The 20,340-nt window shown below is 34.8% G+C and overlaps 1 protein-coding gene across 18 annotated transcripts in view; it reads right to left on the bottom strand.

The window, feature by feature from the left end:
* The window catches only part of TRDN (triadin), a 339,477-nt gene that overhangs the window by 97,563 nt on the left and 221,574 nt on the right, over positions 1 to 20,340 (bottom strand). For 15 of the 18 annotated variants that reach the window (XM_074333525.1, XM_074333523.1, XM_074333522.1 and 12 more), the window contains 2 exons: positions 10,138 to 10,185; positions 793 to 840 (listed from right to left, as the gene is read on the bottom strand). In XM_074333525.1, coding sequence (XP_074189626.1) covers positions 793 to 840; positions 10,138 to 10,185 — 96 coding nt within the window. The remainder of the gene's footprint in view (positions 1 to 792; positions 841 to 10,137; positions 10,186 to 20,340) is intronic. The other 3 variants (XM_074333529.1, XM_074333528.1, XM_074333521.1) reach the window with 1 other exon arrangement.

Here is a 20,340-nt window from a genome sequence, read left to right on the forward strand (position 1 = left end):
GACAAAATTATTGCTAATTCTGATTTTATTTATTTGTTCTAATAAAAATTAATATTATAATAACATGAAAAGCCAAAGAGTGGGGGGTGCGGGGGGTGCACAACAGTTAAAATTATGAGCACTGTGATCTTTAAAAGAAGACACTATCATTTTAAATGTTTTAACTCTACTGTGCTGTAGCATTTCCCTAAAGCATATTTTGGAGTGATATAATTATTATAAAGTTGCATAAATAAAAATAAAATACATCATTTATAGCATTATGATTTATAAAATTAAAATTTCAGACCTCTTGGGAGAACAAATTGCTGAAGTCATAATGTAAACTCCAAATAACTTATTTTGTTGTTTTCCCCTTTCATTTTAACTATTACATATTATTTCCAAGTAATAGAAATTGTTTTTGCATACGTAGAATTGTGTTATCCATCTTTATTTGTTAAACTTTTGATCAGGTGTTGTTCAAACCACAAACCAAACAGAAGAATATCTACCAGTTGCCCTGGATCATTTCCTTATTCCCAACCATCTTCAGCATTTCTCCTGATGTAATTAAGCAGTCTGCAGAGTTTTCCTGTTCTGAACTTATATTCAAAGTTTAGTTATACAACAGAACAAAAACCCAAATCGCTGCCTCACATTCTCCCTGGCACAGAGAAAAACATGCGAGGACAGTGATAGAGCAATAGATTTAAAGGTTATTGTCTTCCGCCTGTCTGAATCCAGTGCTTTCCTCCTCATGTTGGTGTCTTTCTAAAGAAGATAATGTCAACCTCCTTCATTTTTTTTTACCTTGCTCCACTGTCTTGGTTGTTTTCTGTTCCTTCTTTCCAGGTACAGCTGCAAAGCAGAGATAAGGTTTAAATAAAACTTCCTGATGGAACCATAGCTTCTGCTCAAAAAAACATTTTTAACTCATTCAATGCCAAATATTTCTTTGAAACAAGGTATTTTAAAGCTTTTGCAACATTTTGTTTTATTTCTCTATAATCCAATTGGAATCTATTTTAAATCTAATCTTATAAAATTAGAGAAAATCACTTGCCTTTTTCTGACCCTTTTTTTGTACTCTATTATACTTTATTTTTTTATTTATTTTTTTCCTTTAAATTTAAGTGAAGTTACATAAGATTTCAGGTGTACCATTCTGTAATTCATTATCTATATCTCACATTGTGTGTTCACCACCCAGAGTCAGTTCTCTTTCCATTACCATATATTTGACCCCATTTACCCTCTTCTAGAGCCCCACTCCTCCCCAGCCCCCTTACCCTCTGGTAACCCCTAAACTATTGTCTATGTCTATGAGTTTTTGTTCTTTCAGTTGTTTGTCTTGTTCTTTTGTTGTTTTCGGTGAAAACCACATATCAGTTAAATTATATGGTTCTCTACTTTTTCTGTCTGACTTATTTTGCTTAGCATTATAATCTCAAGATCCATCCATGTTGTCACAAATTGTCCTATTTCATCTTTTCTTACCACTGACTAGTATTTCATTGTGTATATATACCACAACTTCTTTATCCATTCATCTATTGAAGGACATTTTGGTTGTTTCCATGTCTTGGCCACCATAAATAAAGCTGCAATAAACATTGGAGCACACTTGTCTTTGTGTATAAATGTTTTCACATCTTTTGGGTAGATAACCAGGAGAGGGATTGCTGGGTCATATGGTAATTCTGTTCATAATTTTTTGAGGAACCTCCACACTGCCTTCCATAGTTGCTGCACCAGTCTGCATTCCCACCAACAGTGTATGAGGGTTCCTTTTTCTCCACAGCCTCTCCAATACTTACTATTTGTTTTGTTGATGACAGCCATTCTAACAGGTGTGAGGTGATATCTTATTGTGGTATTTATTTGCATTTCTCTGATGATGAGTGATGTTGAGGATTTTTTCATATGTCTTTTTGCCATTTGTATGTCCTCTTTGGAGAAATGTCTCTTCAGATCCTCTGCACGTTTTTAATTGGGTGGTTTGTTTTTTGGTTGTTGAGTTGGATGAGTTCCTTATTATGGATATTAGCCCCTTATTAGAGGCACTGTTTGCAAAAATCTTCTCCCATTCAATTAGTTGCCTCTTTATTTTGTCGATGGTTTCTTTTGCTTTTTGTGCAGAAGCTTTTAAGTTGCATATAGTCCTATTCATTTATTTTAGCTTTTACTTCCCTTGCCTTTGGAGTCAAATTCATAAAATGTTCTTTGAACCCAAGGTCCATAAGTTTAGTACCTATGTTTTCTTCTATGCAGTTTATTGTTTCCGATCTTATGCTTAAGTCTTTGATCCATTTTATTCTACTTTGTTCTTTCCTACTCTGCTTTGATAAACAAGCTCTATAAAGAATTTCACTTGACAAGACTATGATTAATTGACTTACATTCCAGATTATTGCTGCAGTCATTTAGCGTCTTGAAAATGTCAACTATATGCTCCTTTAAATTCAAGCTTAATATAATTTAATCAACTGAAAGGACAGTGTAGTCCTATACTTGAGATTCGTTTAAATATTAAATGAAGTCATACCAAATCACAGGTAACCAAAAGAGAAATAAGATTATCATTCAGGTGCTTTTTCCCATAAACTATGATTTCTCTGAGACTTATAGGTCAGTAGAATATTCACTGTTTACCTATTTATACATCAAAATAGTAGAAATGATTCACACAAAATCAATGCACCCCACTGAAATAACTGGTTTAAGTAAAGATCTTCAGAGGATACTGCAACTACTAGATGAAGGAATAATGGGGAACTGAATATTGCCATTACACCCAAGTATCACACCACATAGTTACAAGGGAAAAAGTACAACTTGAAATGAAGAAACATGGTTGTCACTAACCTGACCCACTGATGAAACTTAGAATCATTCTTTCATAACAGGACATCCAGACATTCTATGCTTTCTAATTATATGTGCTGTGATGTATATAATATCACTTCTGAAGTATTTTTGCCAAAACATTCAACCGGAACCCAGTTAAGCCAAAGATTTAGCTTTCAGTTTAATCAAGTAAAAGATATAGAGAAGTATATTTAATAGTATTCCCAAGAACAATAAGAGCAATAAAGAATGTCTACAGTGTATGTGGCCATGATTTTTCAAAAGTTAATGTCATGAATGAGAGAGAGAGAGAACGAGAGGGAGAGGGAGAAGGAGAAGGAGAGGGAGAGGGAGAGGGAGAGAGAAGATGACTTTTATTTTTACAGAAAACTTGTTAAATTCACTCATTAGGTATAATAGTTCATCTGTAGATTCTTTTGAATTTTTCAAGTAGATAATTTCATCTGTAAGTAATGTGTTTTATTTCTTATTTTCTATTCTTATACCTTCTACTTCTTCTTCTCACCTTATTCCTCTGGCTACAATATCCAGTACAATGTATAATAGAAGTGGTGATAGCAGACATTTGTGTCTTGTTCTAATTCTCAGGAGGAAACCATCTCACTTTCCTCCATGAGTATATTTGCTAATGTTTTTAAAATATATTTTAACAGATTAAGGAAGTTTCTTTCTACTCTAGTGATGAATTATAGCAAATGAAAGTAGATACATTTATTTATTCATCTTATTCTATTATTCTGGTTAATTACACTGATTTTTTTTTGGAAATTGTATTCCTGGAATAAATATAACTTGGTTGCATTTTATCTTCCACATATATTATCAGACTTGATCTGCTCAGTTCTATGCCTCTATATTCACAAGAAAAGTTAGCTATATGGTTCCTTTTTCAGTTCCTGTTAGGTTTTGGTATCAAGGTTATTCCAATTCTATAAAATATGTGAATGTTTTCTCTTTTTCAATGCCTGGAAGGTTTGGTGCAAGATTGGTGTTAACTTTTCTTGATGTTTGAAAGAATTCACCAATGAAACCATCTGGCTAAAATTTTCTTTGGGGAAGAATTATATCAATTTAAATATCAATTTAACTAAAATTTTAGAAAATGTTTCTGTTTTTTATTATCTGTAAAATCTGTAATCATGCCATCTTTTATTTTCTGATATTGATGTTTTGTGCCTCCTCTCTTTTTTCTTCAGTTTTTATAAGGGCTTATCAATTTTATCAGATTTTACAGAGAATCTAATTTTGATTTTGTTGCTTTCCCTATTGTACATTTTAATTTCTATTTAATTTGTTTTGCTCTGACAGTTTTAATTTCCCTTCCTTCTACTTTCTACTTTTTCTGGGTTTAATATTCTGTATATATATATATATATATATATATATATATATATATATATTTCCCAGATATTTGATTTTCAGCCTTTTTCTTTAATGATTATCTTTAAAGAGTATACATTTCACTCCAAATATTATTTAGCTGCCTCCCAGTTTTCAATGTAATGTTTTCATTATATATTAGTTCAAAATATTTCTAAAATTCCACTGTTGCTTTTTATTTGACCCAAGAGATATTTAGATATATATTGCTTACATTTCTCACACTATCTAACATTGTTTCCAACATAGCAAGTAATTGATATATATTTGTTTCGTGATTAAATCTATTAATTGACAAATGAGATATTTTGACAATAAATATTCTGAAGTGTGTAAGAGAGAAAAGAGATCAGTTTTGGTGTCAGTGGTTTTACTGGAAGAGGAGAAATTTTAGGTGTAGCCAATAGTGAAGAAAGACAAAGGAGCAGAGAAGCCTTAGGTGGACCTTGAGGGAAGTGAACAAGTTTAGCTGGGGCAGAGGCTTCCCACAGAAGAGATACAAAGGAATCTGAAAATAGAAGATGGGGCCAATTGTAGAAGGCCTTGAATTCCAAACTAAAAAGTTAGACAGTATTATGTATGTTTTAAACAGATAGTAAGATGTGCAGTATATTAATCTTCTCTATGAATGCTCTCTCTCAAATTAATGTGGAAATAAAACACTGAAAACTTGTGATTATAACAGAATCCTGTGTATACAGTCTTATTTGTAATTTTTTTATTTAGAAAACTCATTAAATATTGCACAGGAAATATGTTTTTTTCAATTATTTCATTATAATCTTCTGAAGAGTAAATAAATGTCTTTCAGAAAACAAGGGGAATGTGACTTAAACAGAAACACCAAGATTTTTTGTTTTTCAATGATGAGTTCATAATTCCTTGCACTCATATTAAGTAAAGAAGGCTAGTTCTCTAACAGCACCACTTTTTGTTACTCATAAAAGGTCACTGAAAATGCTGATTATCTATACAGAAAAGGAGACATTTTGCACAAAATAACGATACTTTCATTTCTGGTTCTGATGTAAAATTCATTAAACCTAGTTATATGAAGAGTAAAGTTTAGGAATAAACAGCTCATATAGGTGGATTTTCTAACTACCTAGAATCAAAAGAAGACCTTAATCAATTTCTCTTTCAACACCACAGGGTCCCTGAAACCTCCTTTGGTGCTAAGAGAGAAAATAAAAAGGAAAAAATCCTTTCATTCTACATTTGGAGGTTTACTTTAAGGGGGAAAAAAATGTGCATTGCACTTCTTCAGAGCTCTCAACTAAAGTGAAGAAAACAAAGCAGCTAACATTCTTAGAAAGTAACTCTGGATTGGGGATAACCCTGAGATAAATTAGGGGATGAAGAAATTGGTTTTCTGTAGTCCCAGGCTTTTATTTCACTATTTGCCCTCTCAATTTTCCTTGGGAACCCAATTCCCCCATACAATTCTCTCTCTCCTTTCTTGCCTCTCAACACCACTCGTATGTCCATTAGCAGTGGAGCTTGTACCTGGGCAGCGAGGCTTACGTGGAGGTGGGTATGTTAAAATACTGGGAAAGAAGTGAGGAGAGGTAAGGAAATATTGTGAAGTTTGAAATCTCATCCATATGATACATACATTACTTGTAGGATGTAGACCTTACAGCTTTAGATGAAAAATTATTATTTCCAAGGATATAAGAATGCAGTGTTACCTGCCCAAAGGTTATTTCCTGGAGATGTCAATGACTGAAACAATAGAATATATCACTGACTATAGAAGAAAAAAGTTTAAATGCACAGGGTCCTCAGATCTATAATATATTATGGTTGGGAGACAGGAAAGAGAGTCTTCTCATCATTTTTCAGATGATGCTAAGTATTTAGTCTTTTCACAAGGCCATCCTTTCCTGCTACCATCTTCCCTGAATGTTACTTATAGTATATTTGGAATTATAAAGAAAATAGTATTATTGTAGCATGCAGAACAAGAAAAGTCTGAAAATGAAGTTGAAAAGAGATATAAGAACAAGATCTTGGGGAAGTCTAACAAGGTCAGACAATTAAGTTCCTGAACTTGTTGCAACAATGTTGCTAACCTTTTTTTGACATCATTATGAATTTGTACCAACTGGACAAACAGTTCACCAAGTTTACTATTTGGAAGTGTTGAAAAGGCTGCGTGAAAAAGTTAGACAACCTGAACTTTTTGCCAACAATTCATGGCTCTTGCATCACAACAATGCACAACCTCACACAGCACGGTCTATGAGGGAGGTTTTAGCCAGTAAACAAGTAACTGTATTGGAACACCCTCCCTACTCACCTGAGCTGGCTCCCAATGACTTCTTTCTTTAACCAAAGATAAAGGAAATATTGAATGGAAGACATTTTGATGACATTCAGGACATTGAGGGTAATACGACGACAGCTCTAATGGCCATTCCAGAAAAAGAGTTCCAAAATTGCTTTGAAGGGTGGACTAGGCACTGGCATCGGTGCATAGCTCCCCAAGGGAAGTACTTCGGAGGTGACCATAGTGATATTCAGCAATGAGGTATGTAGCACTTTTTCTAGGATGCATTCGCAAACTTAATTGTCAGATCTCATATGTTGTTTTAACAAGTTTGGGCATTATCTTATGGAGAACTGGGAAAAAGAGAGTTTTAAATTAAGAGTGGTTTATTCAGTTTTATGACTTTGATAATTTACTTTTACTATTGTATGGGTTCTGGTAAGATGAATATTAGTGAAAAAAATAAAGACACAAGGACAGTGGTGAGATTGTTACAGAGGTTCAAATATAAGACAGTGAAGATTTAAATTAACATGAAAGTCATGTTTATGAATAGAGTAAATATATTCTAAACGTATTTAGCGGAGAACATCAGCAGAACTAGGAGATTCTTTGAATATCAGGTGAAGGAGAAAAAGAAAAATCAATCATCCCCAGATTTCTAGTGAGGTGAAGAGCAGATTGTGGATTGACCAATGATAATGAAATGCAACAAGGGAATGAGGAGTTTAGGTGAAGACAGGTTGCATTTGAAGGTGATTATTGGTCATTTGAACATACAAGGCTGAAATTTCCTGGGAACATCTTTTCACAGAGAAGTCCTGAAATGATGACATAGAATTGAGAATCTTCAGAATACACAGGGCAACAGATATAGCTCACAAAGAGAGGTTATAGAATGAGAAGTTCAGAAGATTCACAGTGGATTCTGGGAACATCAATAATGAAGGTGCAGTAAAGAAAAAGAAAGACACAAAGGAAAGTCAGAAATAAACATCAGAGAATATGGGGAAAACCAGGAAACTATGTTGTCATGAGAACCCCAAAAGTTGAGAAGCTTAGAGAAAAGACAAAGTGGTAAATGCAACTCAGAAATCTAGTAACATGAGGACTGGAATGGTTCCATTCATTCAGCAACGATAATGTCACCAGCATTAGCAAGAGTATCAGTGGCACAGTAGGGACAAAATCGTCATCTTCATGGGAAATGAGGAGGGATATTAGCACTCCAACATTCAGAAGACTAATACATGAAGAAGACAAAATTGTAGAGAGATTAAATCAAGAATAAGTAATTTTGAAGCTAAGAATAATATTTTCAAAAGGAGGAACAAAGCCAATAATGAGAAAGAGGATGATGCCACAAAACAGCATGGATGACTGATTAAGGAGGACACAACTGGAGAAAAGGGTCTTCAAGAGAGGGATAAACACTTTACCTTTAAGATTAAAAGAGAGATGGATATAGATTAAAGAAGAACCCCAAGCTACTTTTCTATTTCTCCTTTTATTCCTAGCCAACTTTCTTCAGCATCATTGCCTGTATCTTTCATTTCCTCTTCCCTCATTCAATTTGTCATCCTTTACCATCTACTTGGGCCACTGCCCTGAAAATTCTCTTCTGAAAATCATTAATAACTATTTAGTTGATAAATCCAAAGTCTTGGTGACCACCACCTTGTGATTGAAATAATTTATTTTCATGTGGTTAATATGACATTATAAACAATTTCATCTTTTTTTTTTTTTTTTTAAAACTGACCTTTCTAATTACTTTTTCTGGTTATTCTTTTTGACTCTCCTTGCTCTTCTTCCTCCCAATGTTCCCTAGCATTCCACCCCAGGCCTGTTCTCTCTCTAGGTTATCTCTTCATGACAAGCTCATAGACTCTTACTGTTTCCATTATTAACCTCATGCAGAGGACACCCACATATACTAAGTATCTAAAATGTAATTCTAGATGAAACCCATATACTGTTATTTGGACACTCAACTGGTCTTATTCTTTGCTACAGGATTTGAATACTTCTTTTTCTCACTTTTGTTATTATATCACTGCATTATCAATATGCTGGCCTTATATTCACTCACTGGGTCCCTGTAACCGGATGTCTATCCCAGATTAATTACTTTCTCTAAATTTATATATAGACCCTTAGTCTTTTCATAATGACATGGTGTTATCCATAAGCGACCAGGTTTTATCAACATTCCAATTAATGCCAACAAGCAAAACTGATTTCAGAATAAGACACCAAAAAAGGAAGAGACATAATAATACGGACTTCTGATAAATTTGTAGTTCTGTTACTTATTGACACCTAGCAAAAGATATCTATGAAACGTGATCACTTACATCAAAAATGACATCACAAATATTAGGTTATCAGGAAGAGAAAGAACTAGGAAACAAATTTTATTCAACAACTCAGTAACTTCTAATTAAACATTACCTTATAGTACAGCCTATATTTTCCTTTAAGTAACCTTTCTCTAATTTGTGTCTTTCTTATACATACATACATATGTGTATGCTAATTTATACGTTAATTTATGTATCAATTAATATATATTAATTTATATTATAATTTATTAACTAACATATATTTATATTATATTAATTTATATCCATGTATTCATTTATATTCACATATATAAATTGCTTGGATTTGAGCATGTGGATATGTGTCATAAATATTTTATATCTCACTAAAGTCCTGATATACGTTCTCTTTATAAAGCATATGCAATAAGATATTTTTTTTTTAGCAGAAAAATATTAAGCCATTTTAGTGGAATATGTGTGAAGGGGTATATGTGTAAATGTGTGTGTGTGTGTGCGTGTGTGTGTGTGTGTGTGTGTGTGTATACTGAGGATAGGTTTGTTAAATTGTCTTTTGAGATACTTCCAAAGACATCGGATATGTTACTGATTTCATCTCTATTTGTAAAATAGAACTACAAATTTCAGAATTGTTCCAGTTAATTTTAATTGGGAATATGTAAAACTTTTCACCATGCTGATTATTTTAAATTTATATTAATGTTCTTAAAAATATTCTTTAAACTGTCTCCAATATTCACATGAGTAGTTATTTCTGACTAGACATAACAAGAGAAATCGCTTTGAAAACTTACATTTCAAACTTCACAATATGTTTCTTAAAGCAAAATGTTCCTAATGAGCATTCCAAGGAACACATTTCCTAATTTGATATTATTCTTGTACAAAATGAACATTGTTCATGTAAGTTCCACTAGTCAGTTTCATCTGTTCGAGCCCTAACACTTAAGGCAGTATACTGACGTTGCATGCTCTCCAGGTGACTGGGATTCTACTGAACTTGTGCAACTGCATTTCTTCAATTTTTCAAAAACTAACTTGCAGTTGAACTGCAGTTACTAGTTTTAGTTTATGGCCTTAAATGAATAAAACCATTGCCATTAGAGCACTGAAGACAAAGCCTTGTTAATATAGATACTATAAATCTTGTGTAAAGTGGGCTTGTTTCCATAGAAATGACATAGTAAAATCAATAGAGCTCTTCTATAAGCACTAAACAATACAGTAGGTTAGAAACTTTTGCAGACATACGTTTTAGTCATGACAACTTTTTATTTAAGCTGAATTTACCTTTTTTAGTTGAGGCAGCACCAACCTCTTCCTTGGCTCGATCAGTTTCTGCAGATTCAGACATTAAAGAATTAGAAATTAATATCAGAAATGCCAGGTCGATATCTTACAGCATTGTAAGTCAGACAAGACAAAAACTGTCTGAAAGATAAAATATAAGTGGCAGCTGAGAGCAAAGCAAGCAGCACAGAAAACCAAACTATGAAGTGCTTGTATTTTACTTTTAACTAATGAACTTCCTTAAATCGTTATACAGAAACTCTCTTCCAAGATACAACTATGAGGTATTAAAATTTTATGCTTATATAAGTAGTGACCATAAAAGAAGTTGGCTTATTTCCCAAAATACACTGGAATACTAATTTATTAGTTTATATTCAAATATAAAATGATATATGAGTTACGGAGAAGGGGGCTTGAAAGGTCTTCTTTGTTTGTTTAACCTTTAATTATGGGAATAGCAAGCAGTATTTGACCACAATCAATTAGCTTTATGTCATAAAGGATTATCCATAATAGGAAAGTTCCATTTGAATATTGCTGAGAGAGAGAGAGAGAGAGAGAGAGAGAGAGAGAGAGAGAGAGAGAACAGAATATAATTAAAAAAGGCTAAAATGCCTTCTTGGAAAATAAGAAAGCTGCCCTTAAGACATAATCTGAAATGCTGGTCCTAGTACAAAATACTGGACTTGAAATCAAGGCTAATTAAAGTCAAAGTTTTCTCTCACCTACAGGAAAGAAGGAAAGTAAGAATGAGCTGGTGAATTTTTACCAGCATTCGCTTCCCTCCTCAAACTTCCAGCATTGTGCAGTGTAAAGGCAAGCTGCTGCTGGGCACTTTATAGAGAAAACAGCAGCAGACTAGACTACCTCACCTTTTCACCACCTCACCAGCACATACAGCCCCTATTTGTCTTCTTTCCAGTCCCGAAGGAATATCAGTTTCTACTCCTATTTAATAACAATTCTTCCATTTTGGCACTGTATCCCATCTCCTTTTGCCTCATCAAGGCCTTTGTTCTTCCAAGTGTTGCTTTTATATGCTACCTCATCAGATTTTCACTACACAGATGCTATCACATCAGCTCAGAAACATAATATGTCATGCTTGATAACCTCAGACAACCACGTCCTTCACTTCCATAACGACTACACTTATTTCTCTGTGGTCCATCATAGCCTCCAGAAAGCTGCTACACTCAATGTCACCACTTTTATCTTCTCATTCTCTACTTTTAAAAACTCATTTAATTGTGAAAGATATACAAATAAAAGGTGTAAAGGAATATAACATATGTGCACATTTTAATGAATGGCAATAAAAAATGCCCATCTTTGAAACCCCTTATAGGCTTAAGAAATGCAATATTATCAAAGTTTGAAACCTCTTACTTGTCCTACTTTCACTGCATGACTCTGCCTTTTCGCAGAAGTATCAATGTCTTAAATTTAGTATTAATTATTTCCTTATTTTTCTATAAAGTGTTTATTACATGTATTTATCTCTAAACAAAGGTAAAGACTTTTATATAGATTGAATTACATTGTTTAATGATACAACATTATATAAATTGAAGTATATTGTTTAATTTTGTGGTTTACTTCTTTCCAAACATTGCGTTGAGATACAGGTGTAAACTAGTTAAACAAGGAGGCCATTACACTGGGGGAGCTCTAGTGCTGTTGGTAGCCTATGAAAACAAACTGAAGCCAGAGTCAACTAAATTTTTCTAAAATCTGAGAAAATGAAACTCAAGAGCAACTACAGCAGCCGAATAATTAAGTTTTCTCAAATAAGGCAATTTATGTTATACGTAGACCAATTAAGTAACTTCTTTGCTTTGCTCCTCATCTTCTCTATAAAAACCTGTGCTCTATCACATGCCAGTGGAGTACGCCTAAACATTTTTCACGTTTGGTGTTGCCCTATTCAAATCATTGTTTGCTCAAATACACTGTTCAACTTTTTACAGCAATCATGTTGAATAGCTGTGGTTGATTGATTTAACTGCTGTATAGTATTCCACTGTATACATATTCTACAAATTTTATATTTATTCTCCTTTCAATAGACACTAGGTCATGTTCAATTTTGTGCTATTATAAGTAATGTTGCTATGAACATTCATGTACATGTCTCCTTCTACAATGTGCAAGGATTTTCTTAGAAGTGCAATGGTTATGTGATAGCATATGCTCATGTTCTACTTCTCTAGATAAAAGCCACATTTGTTTCCTAAAAATTTACATGCATACCAACAGTGTATACAATTTTCTATCACTTAATATCATCACCATCACCAGAATAATCATTTTCACCCATTTTTGGTCAATCTGGTGTTTGTAAAATAGTATCTTATTGTGGTTTTAAGTAAAATTGCATTATTACTAAGAAGTTGGACACCTTTTGAAATGTTAGTAGGCTACTAGTGCTTTTTTTTATCCTTGTTTATATCATTTAACCATTTTTTTCTGCCCATTGTTTTATCAAGTTCTTTATCTGTTGTCTTTTTATTTTTAGAGTAATTTATTTTTTTGCTGTTAGTCTCTTGTTACTTAAATGTGCTACAAATATCTTTCTCAAGTTTGTAGCTTGACTTTTATCTCTCTCTATTGTGTCTACGGATTAACTGAAGTTCTTAATTTTAATGTAATAAGATGTATCAGCTTTTTTATTTGTGGCTTGAATTAGATCGTTTTTAAATGCTACCATACTTCAAGAAAATATATAAATATATCTTCCTATACTTTCTTTCAAATTAATGCATTGTTTTGTATTAACCATTTAAGTCCCTGAAGCATATGGAAATGATTTTTTTGGAATTGTATGAAATAGAGATACATTTTTTTTTTTTTTTTTTGGTAATGAATACCATCTACCTCAGCAACATTTAAAAATAATCTATTATCTAGTTGTATGAAATGGCTACTCATTCTTATATCAGATTTTTGCTCAAGAGGGATGTTTTAGGTCCCTTCTCTTCCTGTCCTATGGGAAAATGTATTTAGTTCTGCACCAATACCATTCTACCCTTTAAAACACAATGTAAGGACATCATTTTATTACTAAGACTTGTAACACATGGTACTAGTCTCAATAGTCATACTTTATAGAGCTATTTTGCTGCATTCATTATTATACTTTCCTAATGCCAAAATTTGTTCCTGATTTCATGTTTGAAATCCTCTCCTCCTCCTTCCTCATGTCTAAACTGAACTCAGATTCTACTTTGGCTAGTACTCATCTATCTAGCTTGGATCTTTTTGAATTGTCTTGGTGAATATTCTTGAGCTTTGAACCATGGCATTTTCCAATTGGGGTTGTCACCAAGGATACCAACTTTGGCTTTATACATAGGATTAAACAAGAAGCATATCTTTCCCTATGGCCCAAGTCAGTCCCAGGTCTCTCACATTCTACATTTCCTAGTGCTGAAATCTCCCAAATACATCATCTGACACTGTTTACTATTTGGAGTTCATTCTGTCAGCATCATCTGTAATTTGGGTCATGATCATATAATTTATTATCCAAACCACGCAAGTGAAAGGAAGTGCTTTAATAATTATTATGGAATAATATGAGTAAACCAAGGCTGTCCTAAGGGACTGATGTACATGGTCATACTTGTCATGAAATTTGTGGTCTAGACACACCTGATTTGATATCAGGACTACTGATTCAAGCCCATAAATGTTTTCCCACAGTAATTTTCATGACAGAATATTTAAATTGAGTCCAAAAAGCCTGTTACTCTTCTAACAAATATAAATTGTCCACATATGTTCTTCTACTACTATATAACTGAATTCAATTATTGTAAAATTCTGCATACTGACTTCTCCTGGATGATCCTGAAATGTACATCAAGTGATAGACATTTGACTCACACATTTAAGTTGAAATGTAGTTAACATGATGAACATTGTTAGGCTTGGTGGCTGAACATACCATGAAATCTAGTGGAGTGCTAAAATATAGGGATGGAAAATGCCCACCTGTTGCCATTTCATATGAATTTAGGCCCACAATTAAAAATGACTATAATTTGGCTCTGATGCCATCCTTGGTGACTTTTTTCCTCAAAATTCAAACTGACTATTGGATGGTTGAACATGTACATGAAATACATGATCAGAGTCCCATGGTCCTTGATATGGAATGAAGTGATACATTTCGGTGCTTCCCAAGGTCTTAAGGAACACTAGTCTTTGAATTTTTTTTTTTTTTTAAAAGGGTGATGTGGTCAAATATATTCATTAAGCATTGCCTACTACATCCCATCTTGAAGATTCACCAAGGAGAGTGTGAAAGATTTGAGATGCCCTGGAGTCTAAAAGTCTACTTGTTTGGTCCTCTTCCTACTTGGAAATGACTAATCATATTGTTGACTCCTATGTCACCATCCAATGTGGACAGAAGTAGGTGCATGGGATTGGAGGAAAGAGAATTGGATGTGTTGAGGCATTTTTGTATGCACTATGATAAAGGAATCTGTGTTTCATAATTTGTAAATCTAGGTTTGGCATCCGTGTTTGGTCCAAAGCACTCTTCCTCCATCCACATAGTACTTGGCACATAATGTTATATGTGGAAGCATTAAGGCCCCACGTTAGTATTACATGACTGAATTTGAAAGTTTTCCTATTTCAAGTTTATGGTACCATGAGACCCTCCACTCTGAACTCATACATTTTCCAAGCTTTTCTGTGTCTTCCAGTTTTTTTGCTACGGGAATTTGGCCTCTTCCTGAAGAGACCCAGAGTAAATCATTTCACACTACAAACTCAAGCCACATGCTAGTTATTCCCTTTAAGCATGAGCTAATGACAAATTACCTTTCACTTTTTCCATGGACTTGCTTTAACCCAGTCAATCTTACCTATCCTTTTTAATTTAATACCATGGGATTGCATCACAAACACATTTAACGTTGCTAATTAAACTATAAATCTCACTTTTTCATTTGTTCTCATAATTTAAGATAATGTAAATGAATATCCTGAATGTTAAGGTTATATACACAAAATTATGTGTACCTTAATAAGTGGGTGATTTAAGGAATTTTAAGAGTATTTGTAATGACACACAATTTTTACCTTAGGCATTAACTTTACAAACAGCTTACTGCATATAGAAGCTATGTTAAAAAAAAAAAAAATCTATTGTATTGTTTCAAGGACAAAAAAGAAATAGTTCTCTGTTGGGGAAATGGCCTGTTACATTGTTAGCAGAGACTTCAAACAATTTATGAATTATCTCTAATAATTCATATTGAGGGATAATTCCCATGCCTAGTGCAAATCTGTCAAGCATACAGGCAATTGCATATTAATTCTTTTAAAACTTTTATATTGGGTCAGATGATTTGGCAACCTAATTTATTAATTTACTGCAAAAGATGCTGATCTCTTCAGAACTTGATTTGACATTCTGTTACATAGATAGAGGAATTTACAAGGCTTTTTAAAATTACAAATGAAATTTTTATCTGCATATTATGTTTTTTATGAAGAAAATGTTCATTTTCAGAGGAATTTTCAATCTAAAGTTCTCTACTAGTGCTGCAGAATTATCAGTTTTGCATTACATATTTTCCTGATTATGCATTTCAACAAACTATTTGCATACTAAAGATTCCATAGAATTCCAATCAGATTTTTATTCATCAAAAATTTAAATTCATATTAAACCTCTCTTTCAAACTGCTATGTCTATGTGAACATTTCCAACAGCAATTTTTTAAAAGACATTTCCAACAAGCTACTCAATATTATATTTCCAATTTTTCTCTGATACATCCACCAGTGATACACTCTGTCTCAAAATCCTAGTACTAAATAAAACATGAATTTGTTTTATGTATCAGTACAATCATTAATAGTTAAGGCACTCTAATCCAGAAGAAAAATACAAACGTATTACATCATGCATACAACTGAGGTTTAACCATAAATCCTATATACAAACATTAGAGAAGTTAAAGTACATTTTTTTCTAAAATCAAATACATGCAATCATGCCAAATATTTTTTATTAATGACAATCTGTTAGGTACTTTAGTTAATCAAGAAATACTGACAAAAACAAAACAAAACATCACGTGTCCCTAAGTGGATTGTCAAAGCTACTTGTTGATACACATGCCATGGTATAGTTATCAATCAACATTTATTATCTGAGGACATAAACTTTAAAAGGAAGCTGTGACATTACAATGGTAATAGTTAATAAAATTGTTGGGGGTTTCATTTTATTAATGACACAATTACTTTTACTGGTAGACAAATTATGCTGCCTACTGGTTTGATCCAATGATTAATCATTAGGAATATTAAGTCTGCTGTGTTTAAGAGACTGAAGAGATCACTTAACATTCTGAAAAATGGGGAAAAATAGAAACAACTCAAACAGGGGTTATGGTCTGGACAAATCGATATTTAAAAGTAAAAAATCGATAGACACATTTTAATAAGAACGTATTCACAGAAAATATAAGGTTAAATAATTATGCATGTTATTTCAACACAACATATAATCATAGCAAGAAACGCTTCTTAAGCCAAACTTAAAAACTAGCATTAGCAGACATTTTGGTCAAATAGCAAAGTAGGTAAACACTGTGTTTACTTGCTCTCATGACCTATCAAAATTACAAGTAAACTGCAGAACAACCATCATTGAGAATTTCCTGAAGCCTAGATAAAACAAAGCCCTAGAACTAAGGAAATACAGAAGAAGCCACCTAATGACTTGTAGGAGGGGCAGAGATACAGAACAGGGAGGGATATCTCAGTTGGGAGGGATATCTCAGTTGCAGTGGTCCCTCCACACCCAAGGAGTGAGGGGTCACAGACCCACAGTAGGCTCCCCAGCCAAGAGTTTCAGTGCCAGGGAGAGAAGTCCCCATAAGTCTGGCTGTGAAAACCAGCAGAGATTATGGCTGAGAGAGACAAGGGCAGTTGCAGTCCTGGCAATCCTCATAAAGGGCCCACACATGGAATTGCTTGCTGACAGACTCATTAGCTCTGAGCTCCATTGCTGGGGCAGCATCTCGAAAGCCACCAGGGACATAGGGGGAGAAACAGAGTTGTCTGACTTCAGGGCAAAGGCTGGAGGGGTAGCTTTCTTATGGATGAAGGAACTGGCTGAAACCATTGTTTCTTTGTTGAACCCTTGCCTTTCCCTGCATGCAGACATAGGCAGACACCATATTTGAGTCGATGTTGCCTTACAGCTGCCAAACCATTTATTCCCCCACTCTCTTCCCAGGATTTCACAAGGGAGTGCCTCAGCAAACTGAAGCCTGATGGAGAGATATCAGAAAAACTCCTTTGAGGGGAAGTCTCAGCAAACTGAGATCCGATGGAATTATATCGGTCCCTACCCTTCAATGGATTCCGTGGAGATGTGAGTGTGTGAAGGCAAAGTTCAGGATGGAACACAATGGGAACTTTCGGAAAAACAGCCAGCAGGCTACTAACACACAGATCTTGAGATTAACAATCTTTTACCTCTTTAGAAGTTTACCAATAAAAACTACATGTTAGCCCGATTCTGGGATCAGTCCCTGAAGCTGTTTTCCTTGGCTCCGCAGTCTTGCACTTTATTCATGGCTACTGTCTTTTCTTACCCCTGTGCCGCCCTTCTCCCTCCCCACAACCCTCATTGTGTGGGACAAGACAAGTCTCCATCAACCTCGTTAACACTTTTAGTTCACTTACCCTAGTGACTCCCTGAGACCCCACCCCACCCAATTTTGGACACACCCAAGCAGATTCCAGTGGCTTTTCCATAGAAACAGCCTGTCTTGGCTCATGCTTCAAACTTTCCCCAAATTTCTCAAAGGTTCACAAAACCCAAGCAGCAGAATCTGGCTTCAGCATGTCCTGTACCTCTGCCTAGCAGCCCTAAGCCCCAGCACAGGAGCTCAGTTTGTGGCTTGTCCTCTTGAGGCACCTCCAGGCCCAACACAGGTGGTAGCCACATGTGGATTGCTTTGTGACACATGCCAGGTGGCTCTGGGCATGGCACAGCCTGTGGCTAAACTTGGCTTGGCCCCTTCCAGGAATCCCTGATAACCAGTATCCCTGGAATTCAGCTTCAGACCAAGCCAGACATCACTGGCACCCTTCCAAGGACAACACACCCAAAGGGTGGATTGGGCAGGCAATTCACTTCGCTAAAGTGAATCCTGTTCTGTAGGGTCAGACCCTTCACAGCAACTCCTCCACTGTAGTCACAGGGAGCCCTCAAAACCAATCAATCTGAGCATCAATCCCTCACATTGACATACAAAGAGCAACCAAGGCTCAACAACAACAGAAGGCACAGAAAAGCCACACAAGGGATATAGCATCCAGCTCAGGTGACCAGTAAGACTGTGCCACAGAGCCCCACAACACACCTGCTACATAAGATCACTCTACTAAGACCAGGTGACATATCAGCCCTACCTAATATATAGAAACAAATGCAGAGAGGCAGCCAAAAATGGGGACACAAAGAAACATGTCCCAAACAAAAGAACAGAAAGAAACTCAATGAAAAGAATGAACAAAATGGAGAAAAGCAATCTGCCAGATGCAGAGTTCAAAACACTGGTTCTAACAATACTCAATGAACTCAGAGACAACTTCACAGAGATCTAGAAAACATAATAAATAATGAGTCAGAAATAAAGAATACAATAATGTAGAATACATTAGAAGGACTCAACAGTAAATTAGATAAAGCAGAGGATCAAATCAGCGACTTAGAAGATAAGATAGCAGAAAATACCCAATTGGAACAGAAAAAGAAAACCAAACAAACAAAAAATTAACAAAATGATGATGGTTCAAGGGGTATCTGGGACATCAAGTGTACCAACATTTTCATCATAGGGATACCAGAAGGAGAAGAGAGAGAACAAGGAATTGAATACCTATTTGAAGAAATAATGACAGGGAACTTCCCTAACCTGGTGAAGAAAATAAATATACAAAACCAGGAAATGCAAAGATTCCTAGACAAGGTGAACCCAAAGAGGCCCACACCAAGAGACATCATAATTTAAATACCAAAGGTTAAAGACAAAGAAAGAATCTCAAAAGCAGCAAGAGAAAAGCAGTTATTTACCTGCAAGAGAGCTCTCATAAGACCATCAGCTGATTCCTCAACAGAAACTTTGCAGGCCAGAAGAGATTGGCAGGAAATATTCCAGGTGATGAAAAGTAAGGCCCTATAACTGAGACTACTCTACCCAGCAAAGCTAGCCTTTGGAATGGAAGGACAGGTAAAGAGCTTCCCCAACAAGAAAAAGATAAAGGAGTTCATGAACACAATACCAGAATTACAAGGAATCTTAGGGGACTTTCTTTAAGGAAAAAAAAAAAACACACGAAAGATTAAAACTGTGAATAATAAAATGTCAATAACTACATATCTATCAGTAATTACTTTGAATGTTAATGGACTAAATGCTCCAATCAAAAGATAGGGTGGCTGACTGGATAAGAAAACAAGACTCTTACATATGCTGCCTAGAAGAGACTTACTTCAGATCTAAAGACACACACAGACTGAAAATAAAGGGATGATAAAAGATATTTCATGAAACTGGAAATTAAAATAACAAAACAATCTGGGGTAGCAGCACTGTACCAGACAAAATAGACTTTAAAACAGAGACTATAATGACTGACAAAGAAGGGCCCTGTAATCTCACTTGTGGGTATTTATTTGAAGAAATCTGAAATGTTACTTTGAAGGGACGTGTGCATTGATATGTTCATTGCAGCACTGTTTACAATGGCTGAGATGTGGAGGCAGCCTGAATGTTCATCAATGAATGAATGGATAAAGAGGAGGTGTTACATACATAAATGGGAATTTTCTCGGCTATGAAAAGAAATGGGTTCTTGCCATCTGTGGTGGCATGGGTAGACCTGGAGGGAATTGTGCTGAGTGGAGTATGCCAGACAGAGAAAGACAGATATGATGCGATTTCAGTTATATGTGGAATCTAAAGAATGAAATGAACAAACTAACACAACAGAAATGAACTCATAGATACAGAGAATAGTTTGATGGTTGCCAGATGGGAGAGGGGTTGAGAGTGTGGGTGAAAAAAAGGAGAAGGGATTAAGAAGTACAAATTGGTTGTTACAAAGTCATCAAGTGGACATAGAGAACAGCATAAGAAATATAGTCAATAATAT

Source organism: Rhinolophus sinicus, linkage group LG05 (assembly GCF_036562045.2).
Source record: "Rhinolophus sinicus isolate RSC01 linkage group LG05, ASM3656204v1, whole genome shotgun sequence".
NCBI lineage: Eukaryota > Metazoa > Chordata > Mammalia > Chiroptera > Rhinolophidae > Rhinolophus > Rhinolophus sinicus.